At 45.2% G+C, this 27,911-nt stretch overlaps 1 protein-coding gene across 1 annotated transcript in view; it reads left to right on the top strand.

The window, feature by feature from the left end:
- Window positions 1-24,287, top strand: part of LOC143962521 (uncharacterized) — a 48,886-nt gene extending 24,599 nt beyond the window's left edge. The window contains exons 6-12 of the mRNA XM_077471795.1: window positions 4,661-4,702; window positions 9,504-9,545; window positions 11,649-11,690; window positions 14,018-14,059; window positions 14,269-14,319; window positions 23,975-24,126; window positions 24,213-24,287. Coding sequence (XP_077327921.1) covers window positions 4,661-4,702; window positions 9,504-9,545; window positions 11,649-11,690; window positions 14,018-14,059; window positions 14,269-14,319; window positions 23,975-24,126; window positions 24,213-24,287 — 446 coding nt within the window. The remainder of the gene's footprint in view (window positions 1-4,660; window positions 4,703-9,503; window positions 9,546-11,648; window positions 11,691-14,017; window positions 14,060-14,268; window positions 14,320-23,974; window positions 24,127-24,212) is intronic.
- Window positions 24,288-27,911: the final 3,624 nt, after the last annotated feature.

The raw sequence follows: 27,911 nt of genomic DNA, 5'->3' as shown, positions 1-27,911 counted from the left end.
CGGAATAAAACTCCCTACCTGTAATAAAACGTTCCCAAATCGACCTTAACACAGGAAGAGAATGAAAACCAATACATTAGGACCTTCCCCGCCCCACTTCCGGTCCTCAACTTCCGGTTTGCGGCCACATCCGGTGCAGCCAAGCCTCGCTCTCGGGCTCAGATAGCTTCCGGTTCATCACATCCGGTATATGGCTGTATCCGGATTAGCCAAGCCTCATTTTCGTTAGCAAATAGCTTCCGAACGATCCCATCCGATACCCAATCTCCTCCTCCTAAAACGTGTGGCGTTTAACCCTATGGATGCTCGTTCCGCTACCCTACAGGTCCGGTCTCCACAAGAGCGCCCTATCACACGCATTGCGGAGCGGCCCATTGTCACAAATAGGCGACATCCGCATCGCCAGCCCAGCGGCGGCAGGTCAACCCCCACCTACACCGCACCAAATGTCCGACGCGAACGGGCCCAGAACCAGCCCAAACCTCCCCAGGGCCGTAAGAACAAAATATAGCCCCGTCCAGAAAATAGGGAGGGGGGAGGGGGGGGGGGGAAGAGGAAAAAAACCAAAGTACATTTTTCAATATAAAAATTGAAAAATCCCTTTGAAATAAATATAAAAAATGTATAAAAAATGAAAATAGAACTAAATAAGAACCAAAAATTATATAAAATACTAAACAGGGGCTCGACCCGCACCCGCATACAATGGAAACGGGTCCAGTGCCACACTACTGTCACATTGAAACCCTGAGTATTAAAACATGTCAAAATTATTCTATCCTTCACCAGGAAAAAATCTTTATATTATCCCTCCCATATATAACGTGTAAAGCCACCGGCCCAGAGTGTAAGCCTAGTGAGAAGAGCTTACAATATCATATAATAAATGCAATAATAAAAATGCATTTTAACCACTTAAAGCGGGATTCCACCCTAAAGTGGAACCTCCGCTGATCGGATCCCTCCCCCCCTCCGGTGTCACAATTGACACCTTTCAGGGGGGAGGGGGGTGGAGATACCTGTCAAAGACAGGTATTTTCACCCACAATTCCGGGCATACACTCCCGTGGGAGTCTACGCCATTTCCTGTCCTGCCGCGCTGTCTGCTGGGACACACACGGGTCCCAGTGACAGCGCGGAGATTTCCTATTGCGCGGCGCAAGTCGCGCATGCGCAGTAGGGAACCGGGAAATGAAGCCGATTCGCTTTACTTCCTGATTCCCTCACCTAGAATGGTGGCGGCAGCAGCCGAGGGCCGAGCGATCGATCGGCCTCGGCTGCCGGCATCGCTGGAACCCGGGACAGGTGAGTGTCCATTTATTAAAAGTCAGCTGCTGTAGTATTTATAGCTGCTGGCTTTTAATATTTTTTTTTTAGGTGGAATCCCTCTTTAAGGACCAGGCCTCTTTTTCAGACTTGGTGTTTACATGTTTAAAACAGTTTTTTTTGCTAGAAAATTACTTAGAACCCCCAAACATTTTATATTGTTTTTTTTTTAACACCCTAGAGAATAAAATGGCGGTCATTGAAATACTTTTTTTCACACCGTATTTGTGCAGCGGTCTTACAAGCGCACTTTTTTTGGAAAAAATTAATTTTTTGAATAAAAAAATAAGATAACAGTAAAATTAGCCAATTTTTTTTTTATACTGTGAAAGATAATGGTACGCAGAGTAAATTGATACCCAACATGTCACGCTTCAAAATTGCGCCCACTCGTGGAATGGCGTCAAACTTTTAGCCTCAAAAATCTCCATAAGCGACATTTAAAAAATTCTACAGGTTGCATTTTTTGTGTTACAGAGGAGGGCTAGAATTATTGCTCTCGCTCTACCGATCGCGGCGATACCTCACATGTGTGGTTTGACCACCGTTTTCATATGCGGGCGCTACTCATGTATGCGCTCGCTTCTATTTATTTTTACACTGTTTTAAAAAAAAAAATGGATCACTTTTATTCCTATTACAAGGAATGTAAACATCCCTTGTAATAGAAAAAAGCATGACAGGTCCTCTTAAATATGAGATCTGGGGTCAAAAAGTCCTCAGATCTCATATTTCAGCTAAAATGCAAAAAAAAAGAAGAAGAAAATCTGACATTTAAAAAAAATATACCTTTAAGAGGTAAAGAGGTATGGGCGGAAGTGACGTTTTGACATCGCTTCCGCCCTCCTATGGTATAGAGACGAGTGGGGGCCATCTTAGCCTCACTCGTCTCTATGCCCAGCAGATGAAAGGACCCGATCGCCTCCGCCGCTACCGACGGCTCCGGTGAGCGGCGGAAGCGGTGAGCGGCGGAAGCGGCGGGAGGGGGGGTGGCACCTCTCCCGCCGTCGATAGCGGTGATCTCGCGGCGAATCCGCCGCGGAGACCACCGTTATCGTACAGCCGACCGCCGCCTGAAGAGATGGATATCTCGGTTGTGGCAGCAGCTGCTGCCGTTACCGAGATATCCCTCTTCAAAAATAGGACGTACATCGTCGTGCGGCGGTCGACAAGTGGTTAAACACCTAATACCACTTTTCTGAAAATATATATAATGATATGAAACTATATTCACCATTCTTTTGTATTAGAAAAGAGACAAATGGAGAAATAATGCTCAACATCGTACACAAAGATTAAATTCTAAGGGACATTGGTTGCAACCAGATTCAAAAGCCTTACATACAGGGAAGTCCCAAGTGGCTCGTAAGGTGCTCAAACAATGCAGACAGGATGTGTGTGCCTTCATGAATTATTAATGAAGGCGTTCACATCTGTGTCAACATTCAGGCCGAACGGAACATAGGTCCTCAACCTATATATCCAGGCCATTTCTTGTCTGGAGATCTCCCTAACGAGTGACCCGCCCCTCCTATGGGGTCTGTACTTATCAATGCCCACATATAACGTATTGGAGGGGTCCCTGTTATGTACTTGATCAAAATGGCGTGACACCGGGTGTTTGTCGAAACCCCTCCTAATGTTACCAATGTGTTCATTGAGTCTAGTTTTTAGTGCCCTTTTGGTCCTCCCTACATATTGGAGGCCGCAAGGGCACTGTATCAAATACACTACTCCTTCAGATGAACAAGTAATGAATGATTCAATGTCATACAATCTTAGTGTACTTGTAGATGTAAAATTATTGATCCTCCTGTCCCTACAGCTATTTAAAGTGCAGATCTGGCAATTTCTACATTTACAGTATCCCTTCATATCATGAAAAAAGGATCTGTTGACCTCTGGGGGGTCGTGCACACTTGGTGCCACACGGCTACCCAAAGAGGATGCCCCCTTAAACACCCCCTGTGATTTAGTTGGTAAAATCGCACCAAGGACTGGGTCGCTTGTTAGCAAATGCCAGTGCCTCTGTATTAGTTGTTTAATACTGCGGTGCTGTGCTGAAAAAGTAGTAATAAATGGGATCCTATTCTGTGCCTCCACGTCCACAGGTCTCCTGTCATCTAGCAGAATCGCCCTCTCTTTCTCTCGAACCGTTTGAAATGCTTTCAATAAGAAATCATTAGTGTATACCTTTTCTAGAAACCTATTTGAAAGGAGGGTTGCTTGATCCTCAAAAGTGCTGATTTCGGTGCAATTGCGTCTTAGGCGCGTAAACTGCCCCTGAGGTACAGCTCTCAACCAGGGTTCATAATGACAACTGTCCAAAGGGATGTAGGGATTGCGGTCCGTTGTTTTAAAGAAAGTAGATGTTACAAAGCGGTTATCATCTATCCTAATTTTCAAATCCAGGAAGCAGATTTCTTCCTGGCTGGCCTCAAAATTAAACTTGATGCCCCTATCGTTCATATTGAGGGTGGCCATGAATATATTTAATTCAGTTTCAGCTCCATCCCATAGGAGGAGGACGTCATCGATATAGCGTGCCCATAGGACCACTTCCGGCCTCCTGGGGGCATTTTTTGATTCTTTATGGTTTATTTGTGGAGGACTTTTGTTCACAGTTTTCTATAAAAAAAGTAGTCTGCTGTGATTTATATACTCGGACTTATTGTTCATACACTGGGTGTGTGTTTTGTGTAGAGTTTTTTTAGTGCCTATATTATTATAGGCATATGTTATGTGACTTTATACCGCAAGAAATGAGTGATTTGCATTTATAATTTATATATGTATCTTGTTATTTATGACACAAGTGTACACTAATTTATGTGTAGAGGATACTAACTGTTCACGATTTTTCAATTGTTGCACAATTTGATATCTATATGATTTAGTGCGGCTTAGTATTTTTCGTTTTGTTACACCTGTCTTAATTCCTGTTGTTTTTAATTACAATACTACGGAATGCTAATTCAGTAACTCGCCCAAATACAAATCTCTTTTGCTAAATACTCACCCCTGAGGAAGGAGATACGTGTACTCCGAAACGCGTTGGGTGCAAGAGTACTGTATACTACTGTATGTACACTGGTGACAATGTTGTAAATGCATTCCCTATGCTACATGTTTTATACTACATATTTAATAAAATAAATAATTTTTGTATTCAAAATACTTGTTTATCTTGTACGTGCCTTAAAAGTCCAACACTAGGGGTTTTGTCTTTTAGTTTCAAATACTGGATGTGGCAGTAAGAAATGCATAAAATTGCCGTTCTATATACATTTCTTTCAAGGAGCATTCACTTATATGAATTCTTTTCCATTCTCAGATAAAAATATTGAAGAAGAAATTACACAACTTAAGGCTAATGGTAAGTATGTAATCACCCCTGATTGCTTTTGCAAATGGTTTTCATGAATGCACAGAAGTGAAGTCTAATGGAAAGTGCACACATAATTCTGTGGAGGAGGAGGTTGTGGAAGGAGATCCTGCATACATAATTCTGTGGAGGAGGAGGTAGTGGAAGGAGATCCTGCATACATAATTCTGTGGAGGAGGAGGTAGTGGAAGGATATCCTCCATACATAATTCTGTGGAGGAGGAACTAGTGGAAGGAGATCCTCCATACATAATTCTGTGGAGGAGGAGGTAGTGGAAGGAGATCCTGCATACATAATTTGTGGAGGAGGAGGAGGTAGTGGAAGGAGATCCTGCATACATAATTCTGTGGAGGAGGAGGTAGTGGAAGGAGATCCTGCATACATAATTCTGTGGAGGAGGAGGTAGTTGAAGGAGATCCTCCATACATAATTCTGTGGAGGAGGAACTAGTGGAAGGAGATCCTCCATCCATAATTCTGTGGAGGAGGAGGTAGTGGAAGGAGATCCTCCATCCATAATTCTGTGGAGGAGGAGGTAGTGGAAGGATATCCTGCATACATAATTCTGTGGAGGAGGAGGTAGCGGAAGGAGATCCTACATACATAATCCTGTGGAGGAGGAGGTAGTGGAAGGAGATCCTGCATACATAATTCTGTGGAGGAGGAGGTAGTGGAAGGATATCCTGCATACATAATTCTGTGGAGGAGGAGGTAGTGGAAGGAGATCCTCCATACATAATTCTGTGGAGGAGGAGGTAGTGGAAGGAGATCCTCCATACATAATTCTGTGGAGGAGGAGGAGGTAGTGGAAGGAGATCCTGCATACATAATTCTGTGGAGGAGGAGATAGTGGAAGGAGATCCTGCATACATAATTCTGTGGAGGAGGAGGTAGTGGAAGGAGATCCTCCATACATAATTCTGTGGAGGAGGAACTAGTGGAAGGAGATCCTCCATACATAATTCTGTGGAGGAGGAGGTAGTGGAAGGAGATCCCCCATACATAATTCTGTGGAGGAGGAGGTAGTGGAAGGAGATCCTCCATACATAATTCTGTGGAGGAGGAGATAGTGGAAGGAGATCCTGCATACATAATTCTGTGGAGGAGGAGGTAGTGGAAGGAGATCCTGCATACATAATTCTGTGGAGGAGGAACTAGTGGAAGGAGATCCTCCATACATAATTCTGTGGAGGAGGAACTAGTGGAAGGAGATCCTCCATACATAATTCTGTGGAGGAGGAGGTAGTGGAAGGAGATCCCCCATACATAATTCTGTGGAGGAGGAGATAGTGGAAGGAGATCCTGCATACATAATTCTGTGGAGGAGGAGGTAGTGGAAGGAGATCCTGCATACATAATTCTGTGGAGGAGGAGGTAGTGGAAGGAGATCCTGCATACATAATTCTGTGGAGGAGGAGGTAGTGGAAGGAGGCCCTGCATACATAATTCTGTGGAGGAGAAGCGTAATAATTAGGGATGAGCCGAACGCCCCCCAATTCGGTTTGCAGCAGAACATGCGAACAGACAAAAAAAATTTTGCGAACACCGTTAAAGTCTATGGGACACGAACATGAAAAATCAAAAGTGCTTATTTTAAAGGCTTATATGCAAGTTATTGTCATAAAAAGTGTTTGGGAACCCGGGTCCTGCCCCAGGGACATGTATCAATGGATTATTTTTTTTTTAAAGCAGACATTTTTTCGGGAGCAGTGACTTTAATAATGCTTAAAGTGAAACAACAAAAATGAAATTTTCCTTTAAATATCATGCGGGGGGGGGGGGGGGGGGTCCTCTTAGTCTGTCTGTAAAGTAGTGCATCTTTCCCATGTTCATAACAGTACTGCAGCAAAAAGATATTTCTAAAGGAAAAATTTTCATTTAAAACTGCTTGTGGCTTTAATGAACTGTCGGATCTTGGCAATATTGAAAAAAATGGTGTGGGTTTCCCCCTCGTCCATTACAAGGCCCTTCAAGTCTGTTATGGATTTTAAGATTAACCCTGCGCCAAAATAAAACAAATGAATTTGAGTCCTCTCAAAATCCATACCAGAGCCTTATCCGAGAATGCAACCTGGCAGGCCTCAGGAAAACGGGAGAGGTGGGGCGAGAGCACCTCCTCTCCTGAACCATAACCGGCCACATGCCCTCAACATGAGGAGGGTGTTTTGGGATCCCCTCACAACCCTAGCCCAGTGGTTGTGGGGGTCTGCGGTTAGGGGGCTTATTGGAATCTGGAAGCCCTCTTTAACAAGGGGCCCCAGATCCCGCCTCCCCCCATGTGAAGGGGTATGGGATACATTGTACTCCTACTCATTCCCCCAAAAAAAGTAAAAAAAGTAAAAAGCACAGGTGGCAGTTTTTGACAAGTCCTTTTTTTTTTTTATAAAGTCCCACGATGTCCATTCATCTTCAAACATGGTGCAGACGGCCCCTTTTTTTGCTTTGACAGCTGTTATATAGGAAGGGGGGCATCCGGTGACATAACCGGATGATCCTGTCCCCTCTGACATCATGTGATGTCATAGTAGGGCAGGGTCACCCATTTATGTCACCAGGTGGCCCCACCCTCATCTATATAAGAGCTGTCATTGGGAAAAGGCTGCAGTCATTGGGGACACCTCCCATTCAGGTGGAGTGTTTCAGTTTTTCTGGGGTTTTTTTCTCTGGATCGTCGGTGCTGTGATTGAAGATTGATGAACATCGCAGAACACTATTTTGTTTTTTTAATAATGGAATTGTCAAAAACTGTCTGCTGTCATTTTTACTTTTTTGACACTTTTGTTTTACCCCATACCCATTAACGTGGGGGGCCGGATCTGAGGGCCCCCTTGTTAAACAGGGCTTCCAGATTCCGATAAACCCCCCCACCCGCAGACCCCCACAACCACCAGGCAAGAGTTGTGGGGAAGAGGCCCTTGTCCCTATCAACATGGAGACAAGGTGTTTTGGGGGAGGCCCAAAGTACCCTCCCCATGTTGAGGGCATGTGGCCTGCCAGGTTGCGTGCTTGGATAAAGGTCTGGTATGGATTTGGGAGAGACCCCCACGACTTTTTTTTTTGTTTGTTTACATTTTGGCACAGGGTTGTCCTTAAAATCCATACCAGACCTGAAGGGCCTGGTATGAATTTTGGGAGGGACCCCCATGCCATTTTTGTTTTAATTTTGGCGCAGGGATCCCCTTAATATCCATACCAGACCTGAAGGGCCTGGTATGGATTTTGGGAGGGACCCCCATGCCATTTTTGTTTTAATTTTGGCGCAGGGATCCCCTTAATATCCATACCAGACCTGAAGGGCCTGGTATGGATTTTAGGGGGACCCACATGCCATTTTTTTAATCATTTTGGCATAGGGTACCCCTTAATATCCATACCAGACCTGAAGTGCTTGGTATGGATTTTGGAGGGGACTCCCATGCCATTTTTTTTATTAATTTTGGTGCTGGGTTCCCCTTAATATCCATACCAGACCCACATGGTCTGGTAATGGACTGGGGGGGGGGGGGGCTCACAGCATTTTTTTTTCAATGATTTGTATGTATATTGCAACAATATTTGACAATACATTACAGCCACGACCAGTTTTAAATGACATTTTTTCCTTTAGAAATGTAAGAAGCCTTAAATAGTGTGGGGAGTGGACTTAGCCCCCGAGCCATGATTGGACAAAGGCACCATGCCTTTGGCCAATCATGGCTCTCACAGCGCGCTGTGATTGGCCAAAGCATGCAGGTCAGGTGGTAGGAGAGGAAGGAGATCCTGCATACATAATTGTGCGGAGAAGGAGGTAGTGGAAGGAGACCCCAAAGACATAATTCTTTGTGATAGAGGGGCAGTAGGATGAGTCCCTACATATATAATTAAGTAGAATAAGAGAGTAGTGGGTAATGGGTAGTAGGGAACTGCTTTTGTGCATTGATGGATTTCCGCCCTTGAACATCTGAGAGTTTACACAATCATGTCATATTTCCATTTACAGTTAGCATACAGCCATTATATACTATACCTTTCTATATAACACAGCTGTGCCTCCCAATCATGGAAATATTTGCTATTGTGAGTTTTCAAGCACTCAGCTGCTGAATGCCGAGACAGGCTGTCAGGATTTTGCAAGCTCCCTGTTAAAAAGCCAAGATCAGCTATTATATACCATAATCATTTTCTATTTGTTGATTCTTTGAATACCATTTTCAGGACTCGCCATTTGGCCCCAGTGCATCTTCAGGTTACACTCTGCTTATGCTGGGGGGCTAAGAGTTTTTGGCCTTTTTCTACTATTATTCTTTCGAATATTCTTTTTTTTTTTATCTGGCATGGATGTAAAATATCCTATAAAACAATTATACTAAAAGTTTTGGAGCTGAGAAATTTGCTGGCACACCTGTCTTAATTCCTGTTTTTAATTACAATACTACGGAATGCTAATTCAGTAACTCGCCCAAATACAAATCTCTTTTGCTAAATACTCACCCCTGAGGAAGGAGATACGTGTACTCCGAAACGCGTTGGGTGCAAAAGTACTGTATACTACTGTATGTACACTGGTGACAATGTTGTAAATGCATTCCCTATGCTACATGTTTTATACTACATATTTAATTGAATAAAAAATGTTTATATTCAAAATACTTGTTTATCTTGTACGTGCCTTAAAAGTCCAACACTAGGGGTTTTGTCTTTTAGTTTCAAATACTGGATGTGGCAGTAAGAAATGCATAAAATTGCCGTTCTATATACATTTCTTTCAAGCATCAAAGAGCATTCACTTATATGAATTCTTTTCCATTCTCAGATAAAAATATTGAAGAAGAAATTACACAACTTAAGGCTAATTGTAAGTATGTAATCACCCCTGATTGCTTTTGAAAATGGTTTCATGAGGAGGTAGTGGAAGGATATCCTGCATACATAATTCTGTGGAGGAGGAGGTAGTAGAAGGAGATCCTGCATACATAATTCTGTGGAGGAGGAGGTAGTGGAAGGAGATCCTGCATACATAATTCTGTGGAGGAGGAGGTAGTGGAAGGAGATCCTGCATACATAATTCTGTAAAGGAGGAGGTAGAGGAAGGAGATCCTGCATACATAATTCTGTGTAGGAGGAGGTAATGGAAGGAGATCCTGCATACATAATTCTGTGGAGGAGGAGGTAGTAGAAGGAGATCCTGCATACCTAATTCTGTGGAGGAGGAGGAGGTAGTGGAAGGAGATCCTGCATAAATAATTCTGTGGAGGAGGAGGTAGTGGAATGAGACCCTGCATACATAATTTTGTGGAGGAGGAGGTAGTGGAAGGAGATCCTGCATACATAATTCTGTGGAGGAGGAGGTAGCGGAAGGAGATCCTGCATACATAATTCTGTGGAAGAGGAGGTAGTGGAAGGAGATCCTGCATACATAATTCTGTAAAGGAGGAGGTAGAGGAAGGAGATCCTGCATACATAATTCTGTGTAGGAGGAGGTAATGGAAGGAGATCCTGCATACATAATTCTGTGGAGGAGGAGGTAGTGGAAGGAGATCCTGCATACATAATTCTGTGGAGGAGGAGGTAGTGGAAGGAGATCCTGCATACATAATTCTGTGGAGGAGGAGGTAGTGGAAGGAGATCCTGCATACATAATTCTGTGGGGGAGGAGGTAGTGGAATTAGATCCTGCATACATAATTCTGTGAAGGAGGAGGTAGTGGAAAGAGATCCTACATACATAATTCTGTGGAGGAGGAGGTAGCGGAAGGAGATCCTCCATACATAATTCTGTGGAGGAGGAGGTAGCGGAAGGAGAACCTGCATACATAATTCTGTGGAGGAGGTAGAGGAAGGAGATCCTGCATACATAATTCTGTGGAGGAGGAGGTAGCGGAAGGAGATCCTGCATACATAATTCTGTGGAGGAGGTAGTGGAAGGAGATCCTCCATACATAATTCTGTGGAGGAGGAGGTAGCGGAAGGAGATCCTGTATACATAATTCTGTGGAGGAGGAGGAGGTAGCGGAAGGAGATCCTGCATACATAATTCTGTGGAGGAGGAGGTAGCGGAAGGAGATCCTGCATACATAATTCTGTGGAGGAGGAGGTAGAGGAAGGAGATCTTGCAAACATTATTCTGTGGAGGAGGAGGTAGTGCAAGGAAATCCTGCATACATAATTCTGTGGAGGAGGAGGGTAGTGGAAGGAGACTTTGCATAGCTCTGCTTTGCTGTGCATTGCCAAATTCCTTGTGAACCGTGAAATTGCAGCACACAAATAAATGCATAGATGGTGGAGAAATATCCAAGCCTGCAAAAAAGAGGGAACTCTAATACTGAACTCCCTGGGGCACAAGGTACACTAACGTCTACCTAGGCCAAAGCCAGTCAACCAAGTACTTGGTAAAGGGCTCTCGTGTAGAGAGACCCCTCCCCCCCCCTCCCCTCACAGTTGGGAAGCGGTTTAAGGCCAGAGAACCTCCCTCAACATCAATGCAGGCCCCAATAACCTGCACCCTCCAACTCAGTGTGTGTAAAAAAAAAAAAAAAACACCACACATGCAGTGCTAGTACCCTTGCTAAATTAGTGCCAAGTGCAGCTACACCAAGGCAGGCCTTGTAGCCAGTATCAAATTATCTCTCTCTATCTCCTCCTTTCTACCTGTTTTCTAGGCTCTCTTTATCTGTTTTCTTAGAAAAAAAAAACTTATTCTGTACAGAGCTCAATAGCTCAAGCTTAAATATACTGTACATACACAACTGAAATGGTTAGGGAAGTGACTCATCCTTCTAATGTCAATTTCTGAATCAATTGTAAAGCTTTATCGCTGTCCGTGTTCTGAACAATTGTAGTTCTGAGCAGTCACATGTTTTCTGCGTAGTCCGATTACCCCTATGGTCTGAGGAGAGTTTTGTTGTCCAATGTTTCTGATTTATATTTACTTTTTTTTATTATTATATTTTATTCTTTAGATTCTGCATTGAAAAAGGATGTATCTGATCTACAGAAATCAGGTAATTTCAGGAAATTCTCAAAAAGCTCAAATCATTCTTTTGGATAGAAAGCAGAAGGATTGGAATCTCTGAGTTTATTTATTTGCGTCCCCACTTGAGGAGTTCCACCCTGTATATATGTCCTGGTGACCATTCTCATTTAGAGAGAAAGTGAAGGAAAACAACATTACAATGTTCAGTCTCTTCAGCTTTGTGTTTTTTCTATCCAGTTGCCAACATAACGGATGACCCGAACAAGATAAACCTGATTAAAAATAAAGGTAAACATTCTGCATTCTTTATTGGGTAGCACTGTGGCTAAGTGGTTAGCAATTCTGCCTAGCAGAAATAGTATGATAATATGTGTGTGTGATAATATGTATAATATATATAAATGTAAAGCATGGCGTAATTTGACAGCTCTATATAAGTACCTGAAATAAATTATGAAACAGAAGTTCAAAAAGTGATAGCTATCTCTACTCTTCTCCTTCCTTGGCCTAATGCAGATCTGATGCTGCTGTAGGTGCTCTGAAATCAGGTAGCACCTTTAGTTATGGAGTCCCACCATGAACCTTTATTTATGGTCTTCATCCATAGGCCTTTGCTTATGGAATCCCAACCTTGACCTTTATTTAGGGTCTCACCATCAACCTTTAATTCAGGCATCTCTCTATGGACCTTTATTTATGGATAGGGATGGGCGGAACAACCCCCTGTTCGGTTTGCATAAGAACTTTCAAACATCGCAGACTTTGGATAGAAGTAACGGGTGCAGAAAAATTGGGCTGGGTGTGTAAGTGGTGCATTCACACCGTAATCCTATAGAGGTACTCTTGATGAAAGCAAAAATTGGCCTTGCTGTCAAAAATTTAAATGATATTCACCTGTCAAATAGGTGCAGAAAAATTGGTCTTTACGTGTTAATTATTCCCATGAAACTTACACCGAAAAAAAAGGAGGTGGTGGAAGGAGATCCTGCATACATAATTCTGTGTAGGAGGAGGAGGTAGTGGAAGGAGATCCTGCATACATAATTCTGTGGAGGAGGATGTAGTGGAAGGAGATCCTGCATACATAATTATGTGGAGGAGGAGGTAGTGGAAGGAGATCCTGCATACATAATTCTGTGTAGGAGGAGGAGGTAGCGGAAGGAGATCCTGCATACATAATTCTGTGGAGGAGGAGGTAGTGGAAGGAGATCCTGCATACATAATTCTGTGGAGGAGGAGGTAGTGGAAGGAGATCCTGTATACATAATTCTGTGGAGGAGGAGGTAGTGGAAGGAGATCCTGCATACATAATTCTGTGGAGGAGGTAGAGGAAGAAGATCCTGCATACATAATTCTGTGGAGGAGGAGGAGGAGGTAGTGGAAGGAGATCCTGCATACATAATTCTGTGGAGGAGGTAGTGGAAGGAGATCCTGCATACATAATTCTGTGGAGGAGGTAGGGGAAGGAGATCCTGCATAAATAATTCTGTGGAGGAGGAGGAGGTAGTGGAAGGAGATCCTGCATACATAATTCTGTGGAGGAGGAGGTAGTAGAAGGAGATCCTCATACATAATTCTGTTGAGGAGGAGGGTAGTGGAAGGAGACCTTGCATAGCTCTGCTTTGCTGTGCATTGCCAAATTCCCTGTGAACCGTGAAATTGCAACACACAAATAAATGCATAGATGGTGGAGAAATATCCAAGCCTGCAAAAAAGAGGGAACTCCAATACTGAACTCCCTGGGGTGCAAGGTACACTAACGTCTACCTAGGCCAAAGCCAGTCAACCAAGTACTTGGTAAAGGGCTCTCCTGTAGAGAGACCCCTCACAGTTGGTAAGTGGTTTAAGGCCAGAGAACCTCCCTCAACATCAATGCAGGCCCCAATAACCTGCACCCTCCAACTCTGTGTGTGTAAAAAAAAAATACACAACACACATGCAGTGCTAGTAGCCTTGCTAAGTTAGTGCCAAGTGCAGATACGCCAAGGCAGGCCTTGTAGCCAGTATCAAAATTATCTCTCTCCATCTCCTCCTTTCTACCTGTTTTCTAGGCTCTCTTTATCTGTTTTCTTAGAAAAAACAAAACCTTATTCTGTACAGAGCTCAATAGCTCAAGCTTAAATATACTGTACATACACAACTGAAATGGTTAGGGAAGTGACTCATCCTTCTAATGTCACTTTCTGAATCAATTGTAAAGCTTTATCGCTGTCCGTGTTCTGAACAAAATTGTAGTTCTGAGCAGTCACATGTTTTCTGTGTAGTCCGATTACCCCTATGGTCTGAGGAGAGTTTTGTTGTCCAATGTTTCTGATTTATATTTACTTTTTTTTATTATTATATTTTATTCTTTAGATTCTGCATTGAAAATGGATGTATCTGATCTACAGAAATCAGGTAATTTCAGGAAATTCTCAAAAAGCTCAAATCATTCTTTTGGATAGAAAGCAGAAGGATTGGAATCCCTGAGTTTATTTATTTGCGTCCCCACTTGAGGAGTTCCACCCTGTATATATGTCCTGGTGACCATTCTCATTTAGAGAGAAAGTGAAGAAAAACAACATTACAATGTTCAATCTCTTCAGCTTTGTGTTTTTTCTATCCAGTTGCCAACATAACGGATGGCCCGAACAAGATAAACCTGATTAAAAATAAAGGTAAACATTCTGCATTCTTTATTGGGTAGCACTGTGGCTAAGTGGTTAGCAATTCTGCCTAGCAGAAATAGTATGATAATATGTGTGTGTGATAATATGTATAATATATATAAATGTAAAGCATGGCGTAATTTGACAGCTCTATATAAGTACCTGAAATAAATTATGAAACAGAAGTTCAAAAAGTGATAGCTATCTCTACTCTTCTCCTTCCTTGGCCTAATGCAGATCTGATGCTGCTGTAGGTGCTCTAAAATCAGGTAGCACCTTTAGTTATGGAGTCCCACCATGAACCTTTATTTATGGTCTTCATCCATAGGCCTTTGCTTATGGAATCCCAACCTTGACCTTTATTTAGGGTCTCACCATCAACCTTTAATTCAGGCATCTCTCTATGGACCTTTATTTATGGATAGGGATGGGCGGAACAACCCCCTGTTCGGTTTGCATAAGAACTTTCAAACATCGTAGACTTTGGATAGAAGTAACGGGTGCAGAAAAATTGGGCTGGGTGTGTAAGTGGTGCATTCACACCGTAATCCTATAGAGGTACTCTTGATGAAAGCAAAAATTGGCCTTGCTGTCAAAAATTGAAATGATATTCACCTGTCAAATAGGTGCAGAAAAATTGGTCTTTGCGTGTTAATTATTCCCATGAAACTTACACTGAAAAAAATCTTGCAGATGAAATCAGCACCCACAATGCTAGGCAGCCTAGAAGTCTTGCAGAAATTCTACAGCCCTAAAACACGTAATCAGTGGCATCAGGGGCTTCCTAGCTGCTGGTAATCCAGGACCGATTCATTTTGATAAATGTCAGACGGTCCGCGGAATCTGTGGACAGACATGTTCTATTATCAGTAGGGATGAGCCCGATGCGTTCGACTCGAACATCGGGTGTTCGTCCGTTCACCTATTCACCTGTTTGTGGCAAATTTGAAAGCAGCGGAACACCGTTAAAGTCTATGGGACAGTCACATGAAAAACCAAAAGTGCTCATTCTAAAGGCTTATATGCAATTTATTGCCATAAAAAGTGTTTGGGGATCTGGATCCTGCCCCATGTATCAATGCAAAAAAAGTTTATAAAAGTTTTTTCGGGAGCACTGAGTTTAATAATGCTTAAAGTGAAACAATATAAATTAGATATTCCTTTAAATATCATGCCTGGGCCTCTGTGACCCAATACCCCTACTGCTGGGTATTTGTGACACATTAGATGCTCCACAGTCCAAAAAACTATTTGTATGTTATGCCGCTTTCTATGCTAGAAAAGCAATCCTGTTACAATGGAACAGGCCCCTTCCCCCCATGTTCCAACAATGGCAATCCCTGATAGATCTAGTGCTGCTAGTATACAAGCTGACACACATGGGATGTAATTGCCCAAAACAATTTGACAAGCTATGGGTGGCCTGGGTCTGTGAACGACCGTTGCCTCTGGGCTAAGACTCAGAATGAAGTAACACAGCTGATCTGAGATAGCTAGAACTGCACACAATGTTTAATGATGGTGACTCCTGGAAGTGGAACCCGTTCATTCCCTCCCACCCTCCACCTCCCTTGTTCCCAGCTCGCCACCCTCCCTCTCCCCTCTCCCCCTGGTCAACTGGGGCTTCTCTTCTCCTCTCTCATATACTTTCAGCTTACCCCGCTGTGCTCCTGACAATAGTTTCCTCCTTACTGATGTTCTGATATCAAATTGCCATGAATGTACAATGTGCAATTGAATGTACCACTGTTTTTTCTCTGTTTTGTCTGAAACTGAAATAAACTTTTGTTTAAAAAAATATATATATCACGCCTGGGGGGTGTCTATAGTATGCCTGTAAAGTGGCACAGTTTTCCTGTGTTTAGAACAATACCACAGCAAAATTAAATTTCTAAAGGAAAAAAAGTAATTTAAAACTGATCGAAGCTATAATGTATTGTCGGGTCTCAGCAATATAGATAAAACTCATTGAAAAAAACTTCATGCCCCCCCCCCCCCAGTCCATTACTTGGCCCTTTGGATCTGGTATGAATATTAAGGGGAACCCCAAACCAATGTTTTTTTTAATTGCGTGGGGGTCCCCCCAAAATCCATACCAGGCCCTTCAGGTCTGGAATAGATTTTGAGGGGAATCCTGCGCTAAAATAAAAAAAAAAACGGCGTAGGCCCCCTCCCCCAAAATCCATACTAGACCCTTATCTGAGCACACAACCTGGCAGACAGGAAAAGAGGGGGGACAAGAGAGCATCCCCTCCTGAACCGTACCAGGCCACATGCCCTCAAAATGGGGGGATGCTTTGGAGTCACCCCCAAAGCAACTTGTCCCCATGTTGATGGGGACAAGGGCCTCATCGCCACAACCCTTGCCCAGTGGTTGTGGGGGTATGTGGGCGGGGGCTTATCAGAATCTGGAAGCCCCCTTTAACAAGGGGACCCCTAGATCCCGGCCTCCCACCCTATGTGAATAGGTAACGGGTACATTGTACCCCTACCATTTCACAAAAATAAGTGTCAAAAATAGTAAAAAAAAGACAGGAGACACTTTGGGACAAGTCTTTTATTAAAAAATAAACATATAAAAATGTCCCACAGTGTAGATCCATCTCACACCACCCGACGGACCGAAAAAAGCAAAAAAATAAATAAATGCCGCAACAGCTCTGCCTCCATGGGAGGCTCCCGCTGAGTGATGCTTTTTCTCGGTGACAGCTGTTCTATAGCTGAGGGCAGGGCCACTCTGTGACGTAAATTACGTCTGACGTCACGTGGCGTGATGTAGATATATATATTTATATTACATATATATATGAAGAGCACATGATATTCGTTTTTCAAAGTTAAAGTTATGCCTGAACTGCAGTTTGGTTTGGGTACAATTGTCTAAATTTAGACTTCAGCATCAGTCTGACTGGACTGTGAGATGTTCAGCCTGGCCGCAGGGGGCACAGTCTCTTCTGGCAGGCATTGAACTACAGTCTGGTTAGGTGTTTAAGTTACTCTCTCTCGGAGCCCGCCCAGTGGGAGTTGCGCTCTTGCTGTGCTTTCTGGGAGAGAGTATTTAAGATGCGGACGTCACGTGGTTCGGGGGTTCCAGTCCAGAATGATGTACTGACTTCATGGTCCTGGTCCTCCTGACCAGCCCTCAGGAAGGCTATGGCCTGGGGTGCGGATCCACCCGATCTTGATGTCTCTGGGCTGGCTAGCCCAAGGCAAGGAAACTAAAGGAGGATTCTGAGGTGGTTGGGTGCCGTCTCCGGTTTGGGAGAGACCCAGTAACTTCAAGCATTCCAGGGGAGGACTCTTCAGAAGAAGACCACGTACGGGTTAGTTCCTTAGTAAGAGCCTGGAAGGGCTGAAGTACCCAACAGAATCCGGTCTCCTGGATATCGCCAAGCTGGCTGAAAGATCTAGGTATCCTACGAGTGTTATTCAAGTTTAGTTTCCCTATGTGTTCTACTAAAACGTCTATGGCAGAGACATTATCTTGTACGTTCTACAACGTCTGTGGCAGAGACTTGTTCCTGAGTAAGCACCTTGTTGGCTGCTAGGCCTTGTGAGAGAAGGACTGTCCAACTTGAGTGAACATCCAGTTGCGAATGGCTATTCAATGGATGCAGTCAAAGTAAGCGAGTTCTTCAACATTTTGACTTTGACACTAATGCCGCGTACACACGAAAAAACAATCGGATGGCAAACTCAAGTCCGCCGGACAATCCCACCATGTGTAGCCTCCGGCGTACTTTTTTTACCCGAAAGTACGGCGGACTTAGAAAGTAGTTTTGCACTCCAATCTTCCCGTCGGACTTGCATTTCGGCGGACAATCCGGCCTTGCGTATGCTAGTCCGCCGTAATTTTGAAATGAACTGACTTTTCCCGCCCGGAGAAAAGTCTGCTCATTTTGAGCACGTCCTCGCGGGCCCCACCACCTGGTATGGACTTAAGGGGGAACCCAAACACCGAAAAAAAATCGGCGTGGGGGTCCCCCTCAGGTCCACATCAGACCCTTGTCCGAGCACGCTACCCGGCCGGCCAGGAAAGGGGGGGGACGAGCGAGCGCCCCCCCTCCTGAGCCGTACCAGGCCGTGCGCCCTCAACATGGGGGGTGCCTTGGGGAAGGGGGGGCCGCGCGGCCCCCCCACCCCAAAGCGCCTTGTCCCCATGTTGATGAGGACAAGGGCCTCTTCCCGACAACCCTGGCCGTTGGTTGTTGGGGTCTGCGGGCGGGGGGCTTATCGGAATCCGGGAGCCCCCTTTAATAAGGGGGCCTCCGGATACCGGCCCCCCACCCTATGTGAATGAGTATGGGGTACAATGTACCCCTACCCAGTCCCAGCATCCTCTGAGACTGTGACATCATAATAGGCGGGGACATCATCCGGTGATGTCCCTATATAAGTAGCCGCACGCCCGGTCCCCTTCATTGTGAGCGGAGGGAGCGACGAGGCAACATCTGAAGAGAAGAAGAGAAGAACAGAAGGCGGCGACAGCAGCGGCGGCGGCGGCGACAGAAGACCGGGCCACCACCTGTAAAAGAGCTAGAAGAAGGCGCAGTGGCCCGGCAGAAGAACCGAAGAGGGGGATAAGACCCCCGAAGTCGGAAAAAGAGGGCGGCGAAGAAGAAAGCCGGGCTCCTCCGCTAGCAAAAGAGCTAGAAGAAGATAGCGGAGGAGTCCGACGAGAAGACCCCCGAAGACGGAAGACCCCCGGAGCTGTGCAATAAACTATTTTAACCTTGTGGTTTTTTTTTACTTTATTTTACAGGTGAATGGGTAGGGGTACATTGTACCCCATACTCATTCACATAGGGTGGGGGGCCAGTATCCGGGGGCCCCTTTATTAAAGGGGGCTCCCGGATTCCGATAAGCCCCCCCACCCGCAGACCCCGACAACCAACGGCCAGGGTTGTCGGGAAGAGGCCCTTGTCCTCATCAACATGGGGACAAGGTGCTTTGGGGTGGGGGGCCGCCCCCCCTTCCCCAAGGCACCCCCATGTTGAGGGCAAGCAGCCTGGTACAGCTCAGGAGGTGGGGGCGCTTGCTCCCCCCCCCCTTTCCTGGCCGGCCAGGTAGCGTGCTCGGACAAGGGTCTGATGTGGACCTGGGGGGACCCCCGCGGCGATTTTTTTGCCGTTGGGGTTCCCCTTTAAGTCCATGCCAGGTGGCGGGGTCAGCGACGTCTCCTTCGCGGGCCCCGCCTACCTGGAGATGCGCTCGAAATGAGCGGACTTTCCTCCGCGTGTGTGGGCGAGTCCGTTCATGTCAAAAGTACGGCGGATAGTACGGCGGACTTAGTACGCCGTATTAGTCCACTGAAAAAGTGCCGTGTGTGGGCAAGTAGCCCGTTCGAAAAGTCCGGGGTACAGTCCGCCAGACTAAGTCCGCCGGATAGTCCGCTACGTGTGTATGCGGCATTAGAGTACCTGAACTTCCTTTCCAACCCTCTGATCCCAATTTAAGAGACTGTTTCATTGTCTACGTTTTGCAAATAAAATCCATTCAAGTGGATCTGTTGTCAGTCTCTCGAGTTACTGGGCCATTACCAGGGGGCACCCCTAGACGTGAAACGAGGAGAACAGAAGGTAACGGTAAGCCCAAATCTAACCAGCAGCTCCTTCGGGGGTAGTGCTACAGACAGGAAAAGTAATTGATGGGATTTATGTTCCTCCACATATTCTTAGATTTACAAGCTAAGGTAATACCAGAAAAGACTTCAGGGTAAAGAAGGATAGATCTTTACCCTGTGTCGTTAAAGTCTGTTCCAGGGCTGGTTTTATTGGGAGTCTGATAGAGCTCTGGGTGAGACAGACTTTCAGGTCTTGATTAAGGCGGGGGAGAGTGTGTGTCTCTATGTGAGGAGGCAACTAGGAGCATGGCTGCTTGTTTTCCCTAACTTTGGATACAAAGTGTTTGCGTTTGGAAGGACATTTACTACATAACCAAGGACTGGTCAGACTACTGACACCATAAGGCTCGTTAGAGCAGAAGTTTTATTTTTGTTTGATTGACGGAAAGATGCCCTTTTTCTTCTGTGTGGAAATCTCCTGTGCCTAAAACATGGTGTTTTCCTTAAGAGACTGTGAATTTGTCCCTGTCTTGGGTCTGATCCCCTACAATTGGTGGCTTGAAGCGGGCACAAACCCAGAGACTGTACCTCTTGCAGCGACATTTTTGAAAAAATAAATAAGAGCCAGCACTCATAACTACTTAAGGACTGCCTCACGCCAATATACGTTGGCAAAATGGCGCGGCTGGGCACAATCACGTACCTGTACGTGGCTCTTTAAGTGCCCAGCCGTGGGTCGGGAGCGCGCTGTCATCAGCGCACTCCCGACCTGGTCCTGAGCTCCCTGACCGTGGCCACGGGACCAGCGGACCTGATCACCGCTGGTGTCCCACGATCGGGTCAGAGAGCTTTAGAACGAGGAGAGGTCTGTGTACACAAACCTCTCCCCGTGCTTCCTAGTGTGGCTGTCACCGACCGTCTGTTCCCTTTTATAGGGAAAGACGATCAGTGACGTCACATGCCAGGCCACGCCCCCTACAATAAAAAAACATATAACGTCACACATAACCCCTACACTGCCAGTGTCATTTACACAGGAATCAGTGCACTTAAATGGCACTGATTGCTGTATAAATGACAATGGTCCCAAAAATGTCACAGTCACAATAAAAAAAATTTTTTTTTTTTTTATTAATTCACTGGTACCAGTAAACTGATAAGAGACTGCCCATTTTCCCTTGGAGGTCCTTTCAGGTGACACAGAGAGCCCCCATCCAGAGTTAGACCTGCCGGGCCTGCCCAAGACCTGGGAAAACTTTGGCACAGCCCATCTTAGGGACCCTACTTTAGCTAGGGCAAAGGAACAGGTAAAAGTGATAAATGGGGTACCCCAAGAACTAGGGGAGGAGGCCATATTCCCATTCTTTCCCACATATCATGCCCACCCTCTCTCTATTCTCCATCACTCTCCGCATCTCTCTCCCCCACCCCCCCTCTCTCTCACTTCCCCCTCTCACACCCCATTCTCTCCTTCTCTCTCTCACCCCCCTCTCTCTCTCTCTCTCTCTCTCTCTCTCTCACAAAACCCCTCTCTTTTGCTCAGCCCCCCTCTCTCGTGAAATGCCATGTTGGCACTTTGCAACACAAAACCAACTTTATTATTTCAGTTTGAGCACTCAGGCTCAAAAAGGTTTGCCATCACTGATCTAGGACATTTCCAAAGTAATATTTTATGCCGTAGTTATATGATTTTAGATCTTTGAATGATGTTGTACTAATAAAAGTATTACATAATTTTAAATATATATGTTGTGATAAGTGCCCTTTAAAATCCCATTAAGGGAATTTTTTTTTCAGTGATAAAGGGATGATGGCATGTAGTAGAGTACCCCCATTGCCCCCACAAAATTTACAGTGGTGTGAAAAAGTGTTTGCCCCCTTCCTCATTTCCTGTTCCTTTGCATGTTTGTCACACTTAAGTGTTTCGGAACATCAAACCAATTTAAACAATAGTCAAGGACAACACAAGTAAACACAAAATGCAATTTGTAAATGAAGGTGTTTATTATTAAAGGTGAAAAAAAATCCAAACCATCATGGCCCTGTGTGAAAAAGTGATTGCCCCCCTTGTTAAAACATACTATAACTGGTTGTCCACACCTGAGTTCAATTTCTCTAGCCACACCCAGGCCTGATTATTGCCACACCTGTTCACAATCAAGGCATCACTTAAATAGGAGCTGCTGGACACAGTAAGGTCCACCAGAAGATCCTTAAAAGCTACACATCATGCCGAGACCCAAAGAAATTCAGGAACAATTGAGAAAGAAAGTAATTGAGATCTATCAGTCTGGAAAGGGTTATAAAGCCATTTCCAAAGCTTTGGGAATCCAGCGAACCACAGTGAGAGCCATTATCCACAAATGGCGAAGACATGGAACAGTGGTGAACCTTCCCAGGAGTGGCCGGCCGCCCAAAATTACCCCAAGAGCGCAGCGACGACTCATCCAAGAGGTCACAAAAGACCCCACAACAACGTCCAAGGAACTGCAGGCCTCACTTGCCTCAGTTAAGGGCAAAAATGGCCTGCATGGCAGAGTTCCAAGGAGAAAACCACTGCTGAGCAAAAAGAACATCAAAGCTCGTCTCAATTTCTCCACAACACATCTTGATGATCCCCAAGACTTTTGGGACAACATTCTGTGGACCGATGAGACAAAAGTGGAACTCTTTGGAAGGTGTGTGTCCAAGTATATCTGGCGTAGAAGGAACACTGCATTTCATAAAAAGAACATTATACCAACAGTAAAATATGGTGGTGGTAGTGTGATGGTCTGGGGCTGTTTTGCTGCTTCAGGACCTGGAAGACTTGCCGTGATAAAAGGAACTATGAATTCTGCTGTCTACCAAGAGATCCTGAAGGAGAATGTCCGACCATCTGTTCGTGTACTCAAGCTGAAACGAACTTGGGTTCTGCAGCAGGACAATGATCCTAAACACACCAGCAAGTCCACCACCGAATGGCTGAAGAAAAACAAAATGAAGACTTTGGAGTGGCCTAGCCAAAGTCCTGACCTGAATCCTATTGAGATGTTGTGGTATGACCTTAAAAAGGCCGTTCATGCTCGAAAACCCTCTAATGTAACTGAATTTGGACAATTCTGCAAAGATAAGTGGGCTAAAATTCCTCCAGGACGCTGTAAAAGCCTCATTGCATGTTATCGCAAACGCTTGGTTGCAGTTGTTGCTGCTAAGGGTGGCCCAACCAGTTATTAGGTTTAGGGGGCAATCACTTTTTCACACAGGGCCATGATGGTTTGGATTTTTTTTCACCTTTAATAATAAACACCTTCATTTACAAATTGCATTTTGTGTTTACTTGTGTTGTCCTTGACTATTGTTTAAATTGGTTTGATGTTCCGAAACACTTAAGTGTGACAAACATGCAAAGGAACAGGAAATGAGGAAGGGGGCAAACACTTTTCACACCACTGTATTTTCAAATGTTTTACTGTCATTTAATAGCATAGTTACACAGTACAATACAAAATTGTAACACAAAGCTAACACAAGATTATTTGAACGGCATAAGTAAAATATTAACATTGAGTCTAACTCTTGAGGCTGAGTGCCCCGGAGCTTCAGGGGCTAGCGGCTTGGGTTACTCCCGAGACAGAGGTCGCTAGATTACGTGGGAGCACTAGTACTGCTTGAGCAACAATTTTAATTAAAGGAAAGTAGAGTAGAAAGGAGCGAAAGACTAGAGCTGAAAGAGGGGGAGGTGGGGGGCAGGATAAGAGAGCATAGGTTAAAGGGAAGAGGTGGTCGCAGGGCTCATGCAGGCCTGGGATCGCTGTTGTCAACGTGTTATTGAAAAGCTGCAATCAGGGTTCCAAAAGGCTGGAGTCTAAATTGGAAGACAAAAAGTGTTTGACCCAAGGTTTCCATGTCCTACTATGTCGAGGTAGACGATCCTGGATCGTTGCTTCTATTTAACTGTGGATCATGGCCTGGGTAACTCTGTTTTTCACTTCTGCAAGCCCCCACAAAATGTATGTCTGCATGCTGTTCCTGATTTCCTTTTATTATAATTTTACCGTCTTGGCTATAACCATAAACAATCCAGCATCACCCACCTAATCCTCTTTCCTGCTCCCTCAGGCTCCTCGAATACATTATGCAGTGAGGGATGGAGCCACTATGGACTCAGCTGTTACTACTTGTCTTCAGACTCAATACCATGGATCGACTCCAAGAAAGAGTGCGAGAACAAGGGGGCCCACCTGGTGGTCGTTAATGGCGAGGAAGAGATGGTATGCACAGATATACAATTCCTATTGTATTAGTCCCATTGTCTGATCAGATCACTGTCAGCAGCATTTGATTTTTATGCTCCCAGCCTCACCCTGGGAAGAGATTGTCCAGTTTGCAGGACAACAATCTAAGCACTGGTAGACTGAGAGATTATGACTGAGTCAAATGAATAGTTAACCCTTTGCACACACACGGTAGCCAACACTACATGTTTTAACAGAAATCTGTACCCTTTATAGAATCTCTTGGTGAAATTCTGGCATTTAAATAAATGTGTCACTTGCTGCCTCATCCGGACAGGAATGCAACAGAGCTTACACTGCTGAAGCTTCTTCACAGAGACAAAGTTCTTTCTAAACAGAGCGTTCAGCTTCATGATTATCAAACAAAAAAAAAGGTGCAGGAATTAAATACAGACAAAAATGAACTTTAATGGCATCCCAGTCTTAGTCCATTGGGTTCAATATTTACCCTTTGCAACTATAACAGCTTCAACTCTTCTGGGAAGGCTGTCCACAAGGTTTAGGAGTGTGTCTATGGAAGTATAATTTGTGAGTTCAGGCACTGATGTTGGATGAGAAAGCCTGGATCGCATTCTTCGCTGTCCAGAAGGTTTTGGAGTGTGTCTATGGGAATGTTTGGCCATTCTTCCAGAGCATTTGTGAGGTCAAGTACTTATGTTGATGAGAAGGTCTGTTTTGCAGTCTCCACTCGAATTCATCCCAAAGATGTTCTACAGGGTTGAAGTTAAGACTCTGTGTAGGCCAGTCAAGTTCCTCCACCCCAAACTCCCTCAAACATGTCTTTATGGACCTTGCTTTGTGCGCTGGTGCACATTCATGTTAGAATAGGACGGGGCCATGCCCAAACTGTTCCCACAAAGTTGGGAGCCTGGAATTGTCCAAAATGTCTTGGTATGCTGACGCCTTAAGAGTTCCCTTCACTGGAACTGAAAGGCCAAGCCCCACCCTGGAAAAACAGCCCCACACCATAATCCCCCCTGTCACCAAATGATTTGGACCAGTGTACAAAGCAATGTCCATAAAGACACTGGAGATTGGGGCCTGGAGAATTGATTAGGGGGGCAGCGCCCCTGTGCCCCTAATGGAGTGGCTGCCACTGCAATCCAATGCACCTCATTTCTTTTTAGTGTTACAAATCAAGACTTGATGGACGTTCTAGTTCCTTCCCAGTGTATTAAAAAGTAGAAAGAAAACATTTTGGCTGGAGTTCTAGCCAGGCCACTGGCATGTTTAGGAGGTCAGCAAGGAAAACCTATATTCTTCTCTAATTATAGGTTTACTTTAGGGGAAAAAAAAACAACTTTCTTATGGATATCCTTCTGGCTTCATGGTTCAAGTATTACCAATACACCTGAGTAATTCAAAGAAACCCTCTTTATTCTATGAAGCCAGATCCTCCTCTTCTTGGGTCCCTCTTCGGTGCTCCTGGCCCCTCCCTCCTGTTGTGTGCCCCCACAGCAAACAGCTTACTATTGGGGCACCTGTCATATACCTGGTGGGTAGAGCTTGGTCTATGCAGAGGAAGGCCTCTTTTACACCTCTGACTCGGGGGGGGCCCTGGTAGAGTATGCAGGTGGCGCAGGAGTGCACTAGTGCTGGTAAACATGCTTGCTACTGGGCTGCTGATGGAGTAGTACAATGGATATATGGTTTAAATATTCTGCGCTTACCAAAAATAGTAATGTGAATGTGATTATGTTTATGGTTGAAGGTTTTGCTCAGTGCACAGTGTGCCACATGCATGCAAAATTGGTGCAACAGCTCCAGGATGGATACGGCTGTGACAGATATGAGAGGGTTGCCCTTCTGAAAGCTCACATTAGAGCTCTGGAGGAGCAAGTTGCAACACTGGGCAGAAAGGACAACCTTGAAAGGGGTCCTCTGGGGGCGTGGCTTGCGCGCAGCCGAAAATGGCAGCTTGAGCTGAGAGCTCCGCACATCATGCGGACGAAAAGCGACTTACCGGGCTCCCAAAACGCCATCCGCGGCACGATCGACCTCCCGCTGTCACCCGCTACCTCCGCGATCGGAATGTCCCGAAAACGAAGCCAGGATACGGCCCACGGCGACTACAATCTTTCGCCTACCAGCCTCCCTCAGCCAGACACAGCGGGCAAGATGGCGCCGCCAGAGGGACAGCACGCCATTCCCTGTCCTTCTCTGAGCTCACTACAGGCCATCCGCAGGAAATCAGACACAGGATAGCTTCTGGAGAACCGCCAGACTGCTCTCCAGCGACCCCAGCTACCCAGAGTCCAGCGAAAACGAGGATGAAGATGGATATCTCGGGACAGGCCACAGAAACTGTGAGTACAGGCCTGCACAATGACACAGCAATTTCTTCCTTGCAATCATCCATTGCTCAATTTTCTACCCTGGGGCAACCGGTACTAGATACCACCATGAAGGATATGTTAGTATCCCTCCAATCATCCCTCATGTCGAATCTTTCCTCTTTAATCAACAAATTTTCACTTGAAATGAAGCACATGGATAATAGGGTGACTTTCATTGAGACCAGAATGGAGGAGTGCACGGAAACGGTCAATGACCTGGTTGATGCCTATCATGATCAAAGAGACGACTCTCTGTGGATGAAATCTAAACTCGCGGACCTTGAGGACCGCTCTAGGCGTAATAATGTTAAGATACGCGGCATTCCGGAATCTGTACAACCTACAGAACTGCATAATTTTGCTAGCACCCTCTTCTCTAGCTTGCTCCCAGAACTGTCCCCCATAGAGCTAACGATTGACCGCATACATAGATTGCCTAAACCACTCCATCTTGAGGCGGATGTCCCCAGAGACGTCCTCCTCAGAGTGCACTTCTTCCAAGCCAAGGAACAAATTCTCCTGAAGGCGAGAGAATTGTCCCCCCTGCCTGCCCCCTACTCCGATTTTCAACTTTACGCAGATTTGTCGCAATACACGCTACAGATGCGCAGGCAACTTCGATCTATCACTAAGGCCATGAATAACCACAAAATCCAGTACAAATGGCGACACCCGGCCACCATACTAGCCACCTATAATAGCATACCCCATACCATCTCCACCCTGGAGGGAGGATTGAAATTGCTACGTGACTGGGGAATCCTTCTTGATCCCCCACCGGATATGAGAGATACCACAGGGGCCCCGAATCCCTTCTCCTTTGGCGCAGGCCGCGGATCCCGCAAAAATAACCGCCGCTGATAACTGAGTCCGGGACACTTCCAACTACTACCCGTCCGGAATGGTTTGCGACACGACTCACACTTACTGAACTATACCCCCCACCCTGACCAGTTGCTCCTCAGCGTTTGATGCTGAACAGGCTACTGGCTAGTCTTCTGTGCATACCGCACAACTCGGATTTCCCCCTTTTCTTTCTTTTGGATCCCCTTGTTCTACCCTGTGCTGTCCTTTTTATCCTGTTCTTCAGTTTCTGATACCATTACCCACTCCCCATTACCCGTATTACCACTACCAGGTGAAGCAACTAGAAATATCGATTGGTGACCTTTGAAGCACTAACTCAACTTTTACCCGTAGCTAACACCGACTTTGGAATTCTTGGGACAATCTCATAAGGAACTAACGTTGCCTCTGCCACATCCGACAGACCTCAGCTGAGTCGCCGGTGTCTGGACCCTCAAGGTACCCAGGGACCCTTTTCTTTCCTTTTTTGCTTTATCTACTTTTTTTCTCTTTTTTTGGGGGATCTTATTTCCTGATTACGACTATGGGATTCACTATCCTATCAATCAATGCAAGAGG

The sequence above is a fragment of the Lithobates pipiens genome, unplaced genomic scaffold (genome assembly GCF_037356315.1).
Source record: "Lithobates pipiens isolate NorthernLeopardFrog02 unplaced genomic scaffold, aLitPip1_a1.2 Scaffold_8, whole genome shotgun sequence".
Lineage (NCBI taxonomy): Eukaryota > Metazoa > Chordata > Amphibia > Anura > Ranidae > Lithobates > Lithobates pipiens.
The sequence above is the reverse complement of the archived record's forward strand: the minus strand, read 5'-3'. Positions and strand labels throughout refer to the sequence as shown.